Source organism: Sebastes umbrosus, chromosome 3 (assembly GCF_015220745.1).
Source record: "Sebastes umbrosus isolate fSebUmb1 chromosome 3, fSebUmb1.pri, whole genome shotgun sequence".
Lineage (NCBI taxonomy): Eukaryota > Metazoa > Chordata > Actinopteri > Perciformes > Sebastidae > Sebastes > Sebastes umbrosus.
The window spans coordinates 6,652,695-6,671,597 of record NC_051271.1 but is presented as its reverse complement, the minus strand read 5'-3'; the positions used below and the strand labels follow the sequence as shown (position 1 = coordinate 6,671,597).

The 18,903-nt window shown below is 40.1% G+C and overlaps 1 protein-coding gene across 6 annotated transcripts in view; it reads left to right on the top strand.

The window, feature by feature from the left end:
- prkcaa (protein kinase C, alpha, a) overlaps window positions 1-18,903 on the top strand; it is a 185,688-nt gene that overhangs the window by 56,461 nt on the left and 110,324 nt on the right. For all 6 annotated transcript variants that reach the window (XM_037765172.1, XM_037765173.1, XM_037765175.1 and 3 more), the window contains exon 3: window positions 15,303-15,385. In XM_037765172.1, coding sequence (XP_037621100.1) covers window positions 15,303-15,385 — 83 coding nt within the window. The remainder of the gene's footprint in view (window positions 1-15,302; window positions 15,386-18,903) is intronic.

Sequence of the window (18,903 nt, the reverse complement as noted above, 5' to 3'; positions counted from 1 at the left end):
TATAGTCCACCAGGACCAGCCAGCCTCTGGGGTTGTTTTGAGGACACATGAGCTATTTGCCTTTAATGCCAGAGAAGAAGAAGAGCTATAAAGGCTGCAACCCTGAACATTCATGTTATCCCTGCAGTAAGATGTTCCCGTGGGTGTGCAGGCGGATTCTACAATGTTGTGTGCAGCAGTTTTAGTCTTCCAGCTCATTTATTCACTCTTCATTTTAGAGGCCTCTGGCCATAGTTTTTGCCATAGTTTAATGTTTTAAAGCTGTATTTATATTTTAGAGGAAATGAAAACAACAACCTCTGTTAGATATACATATTTCTATGTACCTGCACACTTGCAATTTGTGCGTATTTTTTTGTTTTGTTTTGTCCAAGAAGATCTTCATTATCTGTTAATTTGCTTCTTGGAGAAGCCATTAGCGGCTATAGAGGAACATACATTATACATCCCAAATCACCCCGGCTCTTCAAACCAAGCCAGCCGTGTGTGAAAAAAGGCTTTCTTTACCTCAAAGGAGTCAGCCAGGCATTTATCAAGGACCGGTTAGCAGAGATCAGTAGCATCTTGAGCAGAATCCTAAGTATGTTTTTCACTCAGACTGACACACACACACACACACACACACACACACACACACATGCACACCCAAACGAGTCACCATTACGCCATTCAGCATGCAAAACATCCCGCTGCATCCAAACCCATCTGTGTTCTCGGTAAGGATCACTAAGTTCAATCAGCAGGATGGATAATGAATAAAAGACCTGCCTGGTAATTGCCGGCAATGATTGGATTCTTTCTATCCCAATTGAGCAATGTCCTAAATGATCATCGACCACATTAATGATCAATCTATCAGTCAAAGCATATCAAATATAAACTGCATGCTTTTTTTTCTAAATGACAGCTGTGTTTAAAGAGGACCTTTTGTGCTTATTTTCAGGTTGTATTTTGTGTTTCTACTAGAACATGTTTACATGCTTTAATCTTCAAAAAACACTTTACTTTTCTCACACCGGCTGTGTTACAGAAACTCTTTTCACCGTCTAAAGTTTGAGCTTTATTGGTCAACCGAGCCAAACTCTTCGGACTCCGCTCCAGCTCCGCTCTAACTAGCTTTGTTTGAGGGCATGCCAAAGTAGCCACTAGGCAGGTATTATGCAAATGTGTTACTTGATGACATCACTACGTTACGAAAGAAAAGGCGCGACTTCAACAAGGCGTTTCAGGCAGTTCAGGAGCAGTGTTTCTGTGGGGTAGAGTAACTCCCTTTGGCGTGGACTTTCGGCTTTGTAACTTTGCAGACCATTTATATGCACAAAGAAACTGTATAACACACTAAAGAAAAGAGAAAAAGCACAAAAGCATATTAGGTCCTCTTTAAACTATTGACATGGGCAATTTCAATTTGACATTCAATGTAATAGTTCTGCTCCTGCGCAGGCACTTAGAGTAATTTCTTACCCATTCATGTAACGACATAAAGGGCCGCAGCCTACAAACACTCATTATCAAGTAGTAAAAAATAGACACAGACACACTTTAAGTCTTATTGTCTTGTCATTGCATCAGGATCAGTCTTCTAAGTGCAACACTTATTCCAACTGTATTGGAATTGCTCATTCTGGACACTGAAAACATTAATACAGATAGAAAGAATGTTCCTTGAACAAATATTGCACAAATAGCACCAGCTTTGGGCTTTGTTAGTTAAAGGACCAATATGTAATATATTCACGCTAATAAATCATAAATAACTGTGATATATCATCAGAGATTAAGGAAACATGCTGAATTGAAATACTGGCTTCTCTGACTACAATGCTACAGCCAGTATGTTCTCCTTTGAAACCACTTCTGTCCGGAACATCTGTTTTTGTGTTGGCCGGTGTGATCCCGTCCACGGCCCATTTCGACACCCCATTGCATCATATGAAACAAATTGTCATGCAAACACAGCCTTCTGCCGCCATGGAAACAAGAAAATTCACTGGATCAACAGAGATAACATTAACGTTAGATTCTACCCGACCTGAAAAGCCTCGGCACATCTCTCTGTGGTCCGTGTGCAGCTGGGTTATCAAGGCAGAGAGTATTTGAGACACACAGCTGGTGAAGTGATTTCGCAACTGCTGCTGGCCAGAGGCTAACGCAGTCATGTCCAGAAGGTAACCCTAAAATTGTGAAAATGTGCGCTAACTGCTATCAGTCAAACCGGAGGAGCGGACGGGCCACAGCTGCAATGTTTTGAATTTGGACTGCTTTTAAACGCGAGCGGTCAGTCCTACATATTGTTCTTTTAATATTCATAAATTAGATTATTAACAGATTAACCATTAACGTCCCTAGTTTTATTGTATGTCTATCTCTGTGTTATTATTTTAGTGTTCCTGTTTTTCAAGGTTGTGTACATTTTACAGTTGTGAAGCCCTATGTAACTACTTTTCATTTTTTAAACCGATTTTCTTTATTTAGTTCCATCATAAATGATGAATGGTGTGCTCACAAGTGCTAGCTGTTGACCTTTTTTTTCAGACGTTATCCCACCACCATTATTCCCATAGCCTCTGCCATGTTAGGCCCCAGTTTGAAAATGATTAATGTGCACAGGCAGAGCCCCATTCCCCCTCAGAGCTGCCCCTTTACAGCTGCTGTACCTCTGACTCGCTGCCAGACTGTTTCTGTCCTACCTGTCGCACAGAAGTCTGCCATTACGGCTGATTCTAATTGGTATACCTGCAAGGGTTCCCCTTGAGTGCCCATTGTGTAATTTGCGCAGACAGCAATCCACATCCTTCCATTACGTGCCATGCCTCTTGACCGCTCTCCCCCACAAGTAGCCATTATATGTGCAGTCAGTGTGCACAAGTCTCCTTCTCACTATCCGGCAATTACCAGCAAAGGAACCGCGTATGCATTTTCTTCATCACTTGTACAATCAGCAATCCATATTTCTTGAGCTGAGCATTGATTTATTTAAAGCCCCATAGTCGTCACTGTAATCAGGACCTTTTCATAACAGATGGAACATAATTGCTATTTTGAATACGGAAACATGACCGGCGTAGTTTCTCTCTAACAGCTGGACTGGATCAGGGTTCGAAATCTTATCCAGTAATGGGTCGATGCCAGGTGGAGACGTTTATTTAGGAGCTTTGTGTAATGATTAGATATGATGAGCTTGATTGTCATTGGATCTTGTATATAAATGTTCCAAAAGAGCATGGGGAATTAATGTGTGGGGGAGGAAGTCAAGTCATGTAAACAAGCATTACTGTAGTCAGACTAAAGTCTTTATGACAACTTGGATACAGCAGTGCATGCACAGAAAAAACAACAACAACTATTGAACATTTCCCACACAGTCTTTAACTCAATCTGTCCAAGGTCACAGCCCACAAGCTGCGTCAGTGTTTTAAGATACATATACAGTGTTAAAGAGGTGCAGTTGAAAGGGAGCCGAGTTGCTTTTGTACACGTTGCGAATTAACTTTTTCCTCTTAGACCTTGGTTACATAAATGCCTGTCTGGAAATCGCAAAGTGCAGTTTATAGGAAAGGAAAAGAGGAAAGGAGATCAGCCTCAGCCGCCCTCATAGCAAACACATTCAACTCTGTGCCAGAATTCTCTTATAACGGTTTGATGGGAATATTTAATATTTAATAAATGTTTATGGGCAAAGAATATCTGCAATGGTGTCCAAAGACCGAGCAGCGCCCGAATGACTCCCAGTTGGGGTGTTTGAGCTCAGTTTCATTGCACAGTGAATATGAGCGGCATGATTGCAGAATGCAGCTAAAACCCCATTTCACTGAATACTGAAGGTATGAAGCAGAATATGATTGGATTGGACACTGCTAGAAATTCTCCCAGGGCAAAACATGTCATGACTAAATGACTAGTTAAGATGGATTCTTTCAATTATATTTCTGCCGAAAACGGTGAATATTTCTGTGAATTCACATCTTCCGCTGCCCCGTTTTCAGTGTCTACAAGCAGACGAAGCAAAGATCACATCGTTAGATAATAACGCTAACCGTAAACCATCTGACTTATGAGTCATATTAATAAAGACACGGTCATTACTCAGTTAAATGGCCTGATTCTGTGTATATTTTCATGTGTGTCTACAAGTCTGGCCTCCAGTCAGTGTGAGTCCAGCAGCTTTGGGGCTTTTTGTTTATTTTTCGTTGGAAGAGAAAAGTTCATGTTCAGAAATTATGAATGTTTTCTGGTGCTATTAAAGGTTTTGTTTATGTGTAATACAGGACGCTTTTTCAGCTCCTGTCATCTTGATGTTAACATTTTCAGTGATATATGAATTAGGGCTGTCAAAGTTAACGTGTTATCGTTAATTCAAATTAGGCAAAACAAATTTGTTTTAATTAATTTCTTTAATGCATTAATATAACATGCAATTTTTAAGTTGTAGCGGGATCAGTTTTAAAGCTAGAGTGAAGATGCTGGTATCATATGAAACTAGAAAAGGAATCTATTGGTACCAACCATGTCATACTAGCTTGTCGAGAAAGAGGCTAAATAAGTCTTCAAACTTACGCTAAATTTTGGCGATGAAAAACTGGCATGGCCATTTTCAAAGGGGTCCCTTGACCTCTGACCTCACGATATGTGAATGAAAATGGGTTCTATGGGTACCCACGAGTCTCCCCTTTACAGACATGCCCACTTTATGATAATCACATACAGTTTGGGGCAAGTAATAGTCAAGTCAGCACACTGACACACTGACAGCTGTTGTTGCCTGTTGGGCTTAAGTTTGCCATATCATGATTGGAGCATATTATTTTAATGCTAAATGCAGTACCTGTGAGGGTTTCTGGACAATATCTGTCATTGTTTTGTGTTGTTAATTGATTTCCAATAAGAAATATATACATAAATTTGCATAAAGCAGCATATTTTCCCACGCCCATGTTGATAAGAGTATTAAATACTTGACAAATCTCCCTTTAAGGTACATTTTGAACAGATAAAAAATGTAAAATCTATTGACAGCCCTAATATGAATGTAATAATTGTCATTTATACACAGACAAAAATACTGATTGGACCTCCACCTCATGGAGCATAAAATAAACTTTTTTATGTCTTCATGTTCAGTGAGAGTACTTACTGTTGCTTATCTTTCTCAGACCAATGAGAGCCACTCCATTCGGTTTCCTGCCCAAGGCTTCAATTCTTGCTCTAAGATAGATTCCTTAATTTCTTTCAATAACCTCATAATGGCTTGTTTCCTTGGAAACTACCCTTGCTTTGTCCCAGCATGTCCATGTCTCTCTTAACATTTAGTTAGTGTTGCATGAAGGGGATTTAAAGTGCAATGCAAAAGCACTGTGGTGGACCTGTCCGTATACCTGTAACTGTTTGTTTCATTAGTAGCAAACAATCTCTTCTGTTCCTCTTCCTTTGTGCACTACAGTATGTGCTGTGCAGGTGTGTGCCTGTTGGTACGATAAACTGTATATGGGTGATGTGGATGGAGAATCGAAAGCCAGGCTGAACCTTCACCTTCTCCATAAAAGACGGTCCAGTCTCAGAGAAAACAAAACTAACGGCGCATTAGGGCGAGCCACGTCAACACTCAAAGTTTATGACGAGGACGTTGACCTTACACGGCCGAGTATGAAGTGTAAATATCAGTGGGGAAACTGGGGCAGGTCTCGTGATACTCGAGTTTACAGTACAAGTTGTGGTGTTTAACTTCAACACATGATGAATGAAAGGCAAACACGATACCAGGTTATATGGTAAATATTTCCAGATAACTTCCACTTCCCTGTAATGCCTTGTGATTCCCAACATCTGCAGCCCGCTAAGTAAAACAAACAAGTGAAGTTTATGGCTGATTATTCAGTTATTTACACCCTGCAGTGGCTTTGTCATCCACCCAGTTCGTGTAACAAATTACCAGTGATAAATAACCACCTGATTATAAATATTTCATAAATATGACATGGCTACGTGATGTCTCCTGACTCCACAAAAAAAGAATGCAAGTTACTTTTACTTTACTTTTCAGAGCTTGGAGACTGGATCAGGCTTGACTTAAACATCGCTTTCCGAACTTTGTAAAACAAAATGTAACAAATGAATATATAAACTTTGACTGAGCTGTATTAAAATAATAAATCGTACACCAGCAACTTGGTAAAAAATCTTCAAAATTAACAAGAATTACAATTCAAGTGTAAATGTTTTTAATGCAGCAACAGATTGGTCAAAACGTTTTGACTTTTAGATTTTATAGTATTTTTAGTTGCTTTTAACTTATGTCAGGAAGTAATTTATCCATAATTTTATTCATCCTATTTTGACGCTTTTAATCGCATGTTTCTTATGTAAATTGTCTTAACGTTGTATTGTGATTGTTTTACCCTTTGTGTGAAGCACCTTGAAATTTCGCTGTATTTTAAAGTGTGCTATATAAATTAAATTCATTATTATTATTATTATGTAAGTATATAATGTATATTGTATACAAACAGAATTTAATTGAATTACCCCATTGTCACCGACAATTATTTGACTCAGTATCGGCCCCGATATCCGATCTGGTATCGGTATCAGTGCATCCCTACTAGCTGATTAATTTACACACCGTGATTTTCATTTAACTTTCAATGTTCTATATCACTCTTTACTCTTTTTTTTGTGTCAGTGTTGAATAACAAGGTTTCTCGTAACCTTTAGCTGTTGTGAGTTACAGTTTGTTTCCCCAAGGTAGTTTTCAGTCCTACTGTTTTCACAGTGTTGAAGTATTTACTGTATGACAGGATTGTAAACAATGAGAAAAGGGGAAGAACCCGTCTGTGTACTTAAGCTGCATAACCTGATGTGTAAGTAGCTACAGTACAACCAGTCAGTATCTAATTATAGATCCTGGAAACAAGCCAACATGAGACCTCAAAACTCGCCATGTTTGAGTTTCTGTGAAGTGGCCCTTAAGACTAAGTGTTTGTAAATGTTTTGGTTATGATATCTGATAACTGTACAAAGCAAAGCAGAGGATTTCAGGATAAAAATGTTTGATAATGGCTCTGCTTTACTCCAGCGCTGTCTGCACCGTTTCATCTTCCTCAGTATTCAAAATAAGAGATTGTCACAAACTCACATTGCATGCCGTATACTGTAATTTAATGCCAAAACCAATTTTTTTGTCAGACAAGTTTGCTTTGTCAGGCGAAATGTTGCAGGTATCAAATTATACACCGTGGAGTCTGAGTGTGAGACCATTATTTTGAAGTATCTGACAGTCCTCATGTCGGCACCTAACACAGTGATACTCAATTATGGTGGTATTCATGCCTAAAGGGAGGGAGGAGTGTATGATTGAGACTCTGAGGAATGGAAGTCACATGTGTTGATCACAGAACAGTGACAGGTGGCTGTGAAGATACCAGCATACAATGTGTAAGATTGCCATATGAAGACTTTATTGTGTTGCGTGCCCCACCTTAACTGAATAACATTATACCGTAGTTATTAGCTTGGTATTTAAAGTAACTTTGGAAAAGCACATCACTCTATTTAATGCACTTATTTGCATGGCAATGGAAACTTGCAGACTCTTAAAGTACAAGGTTTATTGATCTAAACAGAGATCACTGTAATTAAGTTTTAATGTCATTAAAAGAGACTTGGAGAGGGAGTTTAATCAATGTCCAGTAGCCCTTTTTACTTAAAAGATGGACCTGTTATAGCCAAGTCTAAGCAGGAATAAATCAAAGATCTAAATAATGTCTGCATTCATTTTTCATTTTCTGTTACTTCAGATGATGAATGACCATCCTGTTATGAATTGGCCCGCGGTTCCTCCTGTCACAGTGATGCACAATGTTGTCAACGTTATTATCCGGTCCTTTCAGTTAAGATGATAGTGAATAGAGTCATCGTGTGGAAAAAAGCTTTATGGGTGGTGCTTATGGTGAGGCAGCCACATCAGTGTCGTTGACCTTTAACATCACTTTATCATCATCACTGCAAATGCTGCTGAAGCCATGGCTGCTGCAGGTGATGGCTTTAGTAGTGCTGTTGGTTTTTAGAGTTGGTTTTGCTCATGATTTCCAAATTATATTGGATTTAATTTAAGAGACATGAATGTCTGTACCAAATTCCATGGCAACCCATTTAATAGTTGCTGAGATATTTGAGTCTGGACCAAAGTGATGGAGCGACCGACATTGCCATCCATAGAGCCATGATGCTGATAGCAAGGCTAAAAACTAGGGGTGGGAATCAACAGAGGCCCCACGATACGATATTATAACGATACCTAAGTCACGATACGATCTTATTGCGATTTTTTTGCGATAAGATATATTGCAATATACTGCTATTTATTACCTTTTTTGAACTGCAAATTTTGCTTTATCTAATAAGATACAGTTGTCACTCTGTTCATCTCAGAGTTTTCATTCACATATCTTAAGGTCAGAGGTCAAGGGATCCCTTTGAAAATGGCTATGCCAGTTTTTCCTCGCCACAATTAAGCGTAACGGCATAGCGCTATTAAGCTATGTTAGCTTCCCGACAAGCTAACATGACAATGCCAATGGATTCCTTAGGTATTCTAGTTTCATATGATACCAGTATCTTTACTCTAACTCTAAGACTGAGCCTGCTTCAACCATCTGAAAGACAGAATAGCGATAGTTAGTTTATATTTATATAATAAAAGATCGATACTTGACGTCTATGTATTGATACAATATTGTTTCGATACTATGCTGTATCAATCCCCCCCCCTACTAAAACCTGTTAATTGTCTTGTCATATCATCTATAACAGTCATGATGAGGTATTTTCAGACTTCTCATAGTTGCAGAAAAGAAACATTCTGTACATTGGCACATTTTGAAAAATACTTTAAATAGCGCAGTACAGTTTTTGTAAAATGTATCTCCATTTGTAGATAGTAATACAATTCCCCATCTCCCTTGGTGATAACTCTTCCACGCTTACCAGAATAAAATGAATGCTGGCAGAAAAACACTGAAACATTGGAATTAATTTTTGAGATGAAAAGATATTAGTTGCAGCCAATTTGGATTAACCTTTGTTTTAATTACTACTCCCCTTATTATGCCCATTATGTCCATATAAACACTCAGTGCCCTGGTTCAAACATCTACAGGCAGCTGATTGGTTCAGGTTTTAAATTGTGTTTTTTAGTGGGAAGTAGATGTTTACAGTATGGAGGCATACTCGTCACTATATCTTGCAGTTGGTAATGTAATGTGTGTTTTGGCCAGATAACTGGATCGCCAACAGTGCTCCTATGAATGACAAGATAAGCATGTAAAAATCAGACAGCGAATAAAAACCTTTATCCAAGCCATTTCCATGCACCGTTTTGTCCCGGTGAGATCTTAATTGTTCCTGTTTGATGGTTTTTCTCATTCTCCTTTTCATGGGCGTGGAGTTAGTGTTTGGTGACAATGGTGAAAATGGTCCAGGAAGGCATTCAAGTGGAGAAAAAGAACCGCGGGGAATAATGAAAGCATCCCAGTATGGGAAGACTGGCTTTTATCAGCGGAACCAGTGGGCTGCAGGGCCTCTTGATAGTTTGATCTAAAATCCTTCTCTGCTACAATGCCTTTGTTTTAGCGAGGTATCTTGGAAATAAATCCCATTTACATACCCAAGAACTGTAGAATTAAATCATTCCGTCTTTCTCATATCCTGCCTGTATTCAGGAAATTGCTCCTATGAACTTGTGACCTGGAAAAGATTTAGAAGAAATTGATTTTCCAGAGAGGGAGTAGTGGTTGTGGGTCTGAGCTATCTTTTAGGAAGAAAAATGATTTCTCAGTCTGTTGTGCAGGAAGGCAACAAGAATTGATTTGGAAACCCTCATTACACTCTCACTTGCTGTTTAATTAATCCTATCCAGAGAGTAAGAGAATTATTAGATTGGTAGGAGGCAGACAAATGTCTCCATTTACCCTGAAAAACCTGTTGGATTTCACTTTTTCACAACCTAGCTGCTTTCATTTCCTCAAAGGTGACTAAGTTGTTGTCAGAGGTAACACCTCACATTCCCGAAATTTCATTTCTTGCAGGATTTAAGAAAATGTCTCAGCGGTGACACCGACACGTACATGACTCTGTGAGCCTTAATTGCTTTTTGTAGATGTAAAAGGTCTGCAAAGTTACAAAGCCCAAAGTCCATGCCAAAGAGAGTTACTCTCCCCCACAGGAACACTGATCCTGAACTGCCTGAAATGCCTTATTGAAGTCCCGCCTTTTCTCCTGTAACGTGGTGATGTCACCAAGTAACACATTTGCATAATACCTGCCTAGTGCGTAGTTTGGCACGCCCCCAAACAAAGCTAGTTAGAGCGGAGCTGGAACGGAGTCCGAAGAGTTTGGGTCGGTTGATCAATCACAACAGAGTGGGCCAGCTGACCAATCAAAGCAAACTGGGCTTTCCAGGAGGGCCTCAAACAGAGCGTTTTAGACCGAGAGTGAAAAGAGGCGCTGCAGCACAGCCGGTATGGGAAAAGTAAAGCGTTTTTTTGAACATTAAAGCATGTAAACATGTTCTAGTAGAAATCCCAAATACAAGTATGCACCTGAAAATAAGCATAATAGGTCCTCTTTAATAGATACTGACCACCCTGACCCCTGATGTTCTCAGTCTGCCTTATTTCCGGGCTTTACAAGCATCGTAACTCAGTAGCTTTCCTATTGATTTGCTAAAATAAATACGCTTGATTAATAGACTAATCAACACTCGGCACTGTTGAAATATAGAGTACATTGTTCCCTGACGGTAATGCAGTTACTGTGAAGCTAGCCTGGTGCCTTATCCTCCTAATAGAGATGTTCCAGTAAGATGGCGTCAGAGGTGATGTATGCGCTGCCCCAGAACTAGACCACTGGGACAACTGGTCACAGGCAGCCGAGCTCTAATGAGAACAGCAGAAGATGACGAGTTTCGACCTCCTTCATATTCGGCCTCCGCCGACCTCCTTCTCGATCACACTCCACCTCTGTATCCACATTTATACCTTCTTCCTCTTTCTTCTCTCTCATACTCTTAAAAAGTATTGATATGGTTGATATAACATGGCGTTTCCTCTTATATCACATCAAGTCTTTTTCTATAAGCTATTTTGAATATCTGGTAGGCATTTAATGTTAGAAATGTTGAGAGGGAAGTGCTAGTAATAGAGGAACTTGTAGTTTCAATGAGAATTGATTGCTGCTAATGAGCATTGACGGCTAAATGGACAAGGACACGAGCGCTCCATACGGGAGCTCAACTCTTCATCAATAGGAACAAGACAAAAGGTTTGGTATAAGCAGTGCTGGCGTTTGTTGGTGTGAATCGGGGCTACTCATACCACTATAAGCTATTTACTGTAGGAGGAATTATGGAGGTTACTGAGTCAGGGAGATTTATGAGCTGTCTGGTTTCTGGTTTGGCGTGGTTGATCGTACTGACCGATAGCTCCTAAGAGGAATGAGGGGCTAGAAGGGGCTGAGTTGCGGTGGTGTGATATGCCTGTGTGTGGGGGTTGTATTGATTTGCCATCATAAAAGGACATGGGAGTACCAACATGTGGGTTACCTTAACTGTTTATTTTTAAGTATTGTGTATGTACAGATTAGAAATTATAATTTTGTCTGGTTTCCTTACCTGCAATACAGATCTAGTCAAAACTACGGCATATATTTATGTTTAAAAAAAAAAAAAAATCTAATTAACATCATGCCTGTTGGGCTTGAGTTGCCATGTTATGATTTTAGCATATTTTTTTTATGGTAAATGCAGTACCTGTGAGGGTTTCTGGACAAATTTGTCATTGTTTTGTGTTTCTAATTGACTTTCAATAATAAATATATTTGCATAAAGCAGCATATTTGCCCACTTCCATGTTGATGAGAGTATTAAATACTTGACAAATCTCCCTTTAAGGTACATTTTGAACAGATCAAAAACTGTGCGATTAATTTGCAATTAATCACGACTAACTATGGACAATCATGCGATTAATCACAATTAAATATTTTAATCGATCGACAGCCCTATTGTGAATATTTACACATGGTGCCAGAGATAAAGAGCATTCATGCTCCAAAGAAAAATACTGTTTGGTTATGTTCAGATACATCTCTTGCAAACCATATTAATCAAATATTCACGATTATAATATTAAGGTTGATATTCTGACAGCCTTTTTGCAAAACTCAAAAAGGTGAATTTCACCATGTAACTGGTATCTGGAGCGGAAATCCAAACAATACTGTTGGTATTGACCCAAGCCCTGTCTGTGACACTGTTTAACCTGCCACCCACGTAACAAACAACCTTCTACTGGAAAAACTGATATATGCACTGTACTGTATGTCTACGCTTTGTGGTCTAATTACTCAGTTAATTTCCAGTATTTTGTACAAAAAAGCACTGTAACAGATGCATTGCATTTCCATATGTTTTGTCATTTCGTTTCTTGCAGGGCTTATTGGTGCCGATTCCCCGCTGAACACTGATATTTCTTAGAGCTGTGGGCGAATAAATATTGATTTCTTTGCAGCCTTCTGAACAAAAAGTGATGTGACAGAGTATGTACGCAGAATGCTAACATCACATGACTTTCTGTGCAGCAATGTGGCTGCAAGCAAACAAGCACAACTGCAGTCATATATGTAAGGAAGTATAGTAGTAGTATAGTCAACGAGCTACATTAATGAACATTAAAAGAACAATGTTTCAGCATTAATTTGAACCTGATGACCAGTGACTCAGTATTTAATATAATATACAATATAAAATACGCATGAACCTCCCTGTATATGCAGACATGTAAGCTGTGTGTGTGTTATATATATGGCCCAGACTCAACTAATCCTTGGTGATAATGCGCATATTGAGAAGACACAAATGCTTCCCTTTGTGATGACTCATGCACAATACGGTGTCATATGAACATGATTTATGAGCCACATTTCAGTAGAATCTAATAAAGTTTTCAATGCAAAATATGTTCTCAGCGAGTATTACACATATGTGCTGCTAACGGGGTCATATTCATAAATATCTGTCTTTATTCATGATATTAGGGGAGGCAGCTCGGGGACAGATGGTGGATGGGTGTAGAGGGTTTGACTCACTCCAAAACATCAGAAGTCAAAAATAATTACCATAATCTTAACAGCAGCGCTGCCATTACTCAGTTTGTGTTTGCACGTCTAAATCGTGATTTCGATTTTCCGACTGAATGAGGACACATGAACGGGTATTTAACTGGTAGCATTACATAATGCATGAATGGACCAGTAGTTTGGTCCAGGTGATAACAGTGACAAACAATCTCAGATGATGTTTGATTTCGGTGACACCTTTTTATGCCTCCGCGCCATGGCTCGCGTCCGTCCGTCCGTATGTACTTCCGTTCATCCCATTCTTGGGAACGTGATATCTCAGGAACGCTAGGAGGGAATTTCTTCAAATTTGGCACAAACGTCCACTCAAAGATGAACTGATTAGATTTTAGTGGTCAAAGGTCGAAGGTCAAAGGTCACTGTGACCTCACAAAACCCGTTTTTGCCCATAACTCAAGAATTCATATGCTAATAATGACAATTTCACACTAATGTCTAAAAGGATAAAATGCTGGTGATGACATTTTGGACTGACATGGATGTAAACTACAACTTGACTGGTTGGTGGACGCGTACAACCGCGAAGCAGTTATTCTAGTTTCTTTACGTCTCACCTGACAATAAGGCTGGGCGATATGGCCAACATCTTCTTTCCTGATATAGGTCATTTCATATCTCGATAACGATATATATCACGATATAGCAAGTTTTCTGGTAATTCAATAAATAAATAGTCTATATGAAATAACCGCATGGTAAAGCCTATTTGTGTATACTCCTCTGTGAATTAAATACTTGAGAAATGAAAAGTACTGAGTATTTTCTGCAAAATTATCAGATTTTCTGATTGCTTGTTTATGTCAATTTAGATGACATAATTGTGTATCACGATATCTTGATATATGATTTAATCATGATACGATTCCATTGAAAGACAATAAATTATCATGTTGAATTATCGCCAAGCCCTACCTGACAATCAGTGTTCATTTGGGCGGTTCATCTGTTAATGAATTCTGGTTTTCTGTGAGTTTTTTTTCCCTACGTAATTTCATCCACGGTGGCGATCACAGCTCATCTTAAGCACTCAGCTATTAGTGTTTGGGAGGAGCTGTTTAAGAGGGATGCAGTGGGAAGACAAGAGGTGATCTGTAGGTGGATGCATGTACGAGAGCGAGAGAGACAAAGACGCTGCACATCAATTTTCTCCGCTGCTGAAACAGTAGTGAAACTGTAAAAACTGAATATCAAGCAAGGTCTCTGAGAATGCATCACATCACTGATGCAACACAAACCACTAATGGAGTCTACTCAGGGTCACTCAGAGCTAAGTGAAGAATATTGAAAACCACCAATTCAGATGCTTTCATCTCATGCCGCAAGTGTCGGCCTTGAGAACATTGAGGCTCGGGAAAGAAAGGGAGAGGAGCTTCTGTCTATCAGAAGGGAAGAGGAGCAGACATAACACTCATATATAGGCAGATCTGTTGTGAACAAATGAGGTGGACATGCAAAGACAGAACTGTGAGAATAAACAGTTTTTGATATACCAGCCAGCTCACACAATTAGCCCCCTCAGCCGGTCTCGTCTTGGTGTCAGACGTTTTTTGAGAGACATTAACAGACGCCTTCCTCCCCTTTGAGTCTGCTGCTTGCTTGGCTGCAGACTACAGTTGCACCCAGTGACCTGGCATGATAATGACACCATGTATTCAAGTGTGTAGGCCTGGATGTGTTCTACGTATGTGGATACATGTTCAGCAATTGTCTCAGTTCGAGGATGTGTTTGTTCTTCATGTGCATGCAAAAGTGTGTGTGTGTGTGTGTGTGTGTGTGGTGACTGCTTTAGCTCCTGTCATGTCAGTGAGGAGGTGGCACTGTACTGTGCAATAAGAGCAGTCAGCCTGCGGGCAGGACTGGCCATCTGGACACATGGGAAAGAGCCTAGCCCAGACATCAGTGTTTTTTTTCAATCCCTCTCACTGTTATCAGATCTCTTTCTCTTTTTGCTATCCGTCTACATATCAGTCAACAATGATACACTGTATTTTCACCATCTCACATCTCTTAGTTGTCTGTCTGTCTCCATCTGTCTGTGTATTTCTTTCTCTCTGTCTGAATCCCTCTCTCTCTCTTAACGGCCTCCTCTCGTCTCTTCTCTTCCTCTGCAGTTTGCTGTTTTGTGGTCCACAAGAGGTGCCATGAATTAGTCACATTCTGCTGCCCAGGGGCAGATAAGGGGCCCGACACAGACGTAAGTAACCAAAGCCCAGCTGTTGCCTCTCACGTGGTTGTCGGCAGAGGAGGTGCCTTTCCTGTCATTACACTGAAGTGCATACGCGGCGTCACCAATATGCAGTCGTGTCAACCGGGCCTGCCTATTTTCTGAACACTCTTGCTCTCTCTCTGACAGCTGTAGAGCTGCCGTGTTTGTCTTTGTTGTGTCATGAAGCACTGTAGCAGGGGAAAAGGGAAACTTCCTCTTCCTCTGACAAGCATCACTTTTCAAGTTTCATGTAGATGGTTGACATTATAAAATCAGCCCTCTCTATTGTGATGTGATATTGATAATACAAGCTTAGCATCTTTGTTCCAATAGATCTCAAAAGAAGAGCTTTAATCTTTTGTTCAAAGAAGGCCATGAAAATGTTAACTTCAGTCGACTCATGATTGAATCACAGCAGCAGCAGGTGGCTAATTCAATTCATCCAATGTTAATGTTCCAGTCGAGTCACTGTGATTTAAATATTCCACTTAGTGAGTCACTGTTCCCAGCCCCTTAAAAAGAACTATATTTTAGATTATTCTTTCTCTGTAGTAATGCAATCAAAGTAAATATTCTTTCCTCCAAACTAAACATATTTGGAAAACAGGTTTTGACATAATATAATACTGACAGTGACTACAGAGAGGGGTAGTGGAGTTCATGGTATAACTCTAAATAATTATTCTAATTCATCCAGCAGGACTGAGTTCATAGAATAGCCAGTTGGCAGATTACTGTGCCATTAACAATGACCTGCTCCGGCCCAGAGACAGATGGGAAATGTGGGAGTGCTGGCCAAAGCCAACACACCTGCATCTGTCTTGGCCAGACCAAAAGATACACGCAGTACTAACAGCTGGTTGCTTGTACCTGTCTGAATTAATGTTAACACTAAAAAGTAGTTTAATGTAATAAGAACAACTTTAATAATAGTCCAGATTTACTGAGCACACTGTGGAAATGCTAATTTTGAATTAGTTTAGCTTCTTGATACTATGTAGTTTCATCCAGTTTGAATGCTATCAGCCCGTTAAATGGGCGTTATCGGTAGTTATCAGCCTCATAGATGTGGGTCAGAAGGGGCCTACTACACCTACTAGTAGTTTTTTTTCATCAATTTACTAGGGCTGCACGATCATGGCCAAATTCATCAATATTGAGATCACGATTATTGATCACGTTCATTCATTGATTTTACATTTTTTTATTGCACGTTCACATTAAAATAAGCACAGCACTGCTTAAACTTTCATGCTGTGCTATATCCCTACCAATGTACAAAGTAGGGATGTACGATTTGGGAAAAAAATGACTGCAATATTTTTTTTTCTGCTAAATATATTGTGATATGAAAAGATACCGGAATATTCACCCTACGCTTTTGTAGGCTACATTTTAAGTTGTTAAATGCATCACTCTGGTGCACTTTGAGAGCAAAGTTAAGATTTAACAATTTTGTGCTCTTGTAAACAATTTAATCATAAATACAGTGGTTGTATAGATATGAATGGTTGTGTGTTGTCGACATCGCTGCAGACACGCACTGAGGACAGTTTGAGATTGAACGTCACGAAGCGGCGAGGTCTTGGGCGAAGGTAGCTGTAAAGCTCACAGTCGGGGCCGCGAGCCACCTTCACCCTGGGCCTGTCCAAGCCGACATATAGAGCCGGCTATGTCGGAAGATTACTCTTCCTCTCTGGCCTGCAGACACAACATTCAGGAAAATTTTTCACAGGTTGCCGCTGAAGGGTGCGTGCGCCACGGCATTACGGCTCACCAAAAGTGAAGCCAAAACATCTCGATCGCCGGCTGGTGGCTGGCTGTTAGTTTAGGAAGCGCTTGATTTGATATGAAGCTGAGTTTTCTATGAGCGGAGCACGCATTTTAAACGTTGATATTGCAGGTGATCATGTTCAGTCAGTTGTGGGAAGCCAAAATCGTGATCGCGATTAATATTCAATTAATAGTGCAGCCCTACGATTCACATGGTCGATCACCGAAAGAAGGAATAAAAGAAGACGACACCAACCTCTAGCAACCGGAGTAATTATGACAGTTTAAAGAGTGGGAAACTCCATCTGGGGTGGAGGTCGGGGGGGGATTAATGGGACTGGTTGATAACGACTGACAACGGCCATTTAATCAGCTGATAACATTCAAAATGGGTGGTAGTTTTCTGTTACATACATTAAAAAAAAAGTATTTTATTGGACTGTCTAAATCATTTAAGATGCTTGATAAATATCAGCTCTTGTATGACACCTTCAATGAGGTCTCCCGTTCGCCTCTTCATCGGCTGCTATTGCCCGGCTATGTGCCATCAGCCGCCGCTTACCTGCTTGCTAAGTGTGAAACTCCATTTACATGCCTGATTGGCTGCCAGGCATGCGTAGCCTCTCGCAGTTACAGCAGCGCAGCCTGGCCTCTGTAACTGGAGATATGTCAGTGTGTCATTCAAGATCATCAACCCAGAGTCTTTATATAGAGCACGCCGCGGATGACACGGAAGCCGTAAGAGTAGAAAATAGTCTGAGCCGGGGGGGATTCTCGATTTGAGCAGGCGCTGGGGTGCAGAGTGGTGAGGCGACATCGGGTTCACTGTAAACAGGACAGTTGACTTCAATGACCGTTGACATCTGTGAGTTGCAGTGACCCCAGTTTCAAGTACAGCTCTATTAATGAATCTACTAAAAGCTCCTCATTCATTCCTGTTCGATACATTCAAAGTTTTTTCCAATTGAGATTATATTCTTTTTTTTAATGTTGCTGTATCAACAGTCAAATATCAGTAAGCAGAACTCTCCTAATCCACCACTATACTTGCTGTGGTCAAACTTAAATGCTATTTGTCATTGCCACACTTAGATATAAGGATAATGTGTAATATACATACTATATCATCTAATATACTAACAGATATCTCAAAAAAGAGGAACTGTGTAGAAATTCAATCCGACTAGAGCAGACTTCACTTGGAGCGCCAGAGTGTTAAATTATTCTCAGCCTTTTGTTCATGCAGGCCCTCTGTGTGGTTTTATGACATTATAACTATTCATGTAACGACATGGCCACCACAAACCAAATCTCTTTTAAATATTACTTGAGCATGTTATCTCTTGCCACATTAAAATATTTCATGCTCCCTTTTTAATATACATTTTTGTGCACTTAGCAGTACTGTTGCCAGGGGCAACCACACATATTACATGGCTTGCTGCCTCCCGGGCGTGCAATCCAGGAAGGCAATAACTCCCATGGCCAGCAAATATCCTGAAGATCTGCAGTATCTAGGCTACCTGCATTTTATGACTCACGTCTGTGTTTTATAACTCCCCTACCGGAAGAAACAAAGTGTGCACAAAGATGCCAACAAGAGCCTCCAGATCTTTTCAGTAGCAAGCTCGCCATGAGCGGCCAGCCTTGGTTTTGACGGGACGAGATTTGACTGTGAATATATTGTCCCTCGCAGACACGGCCTCGGGGTGTTGTTTCAAGGGCAGGGTAGT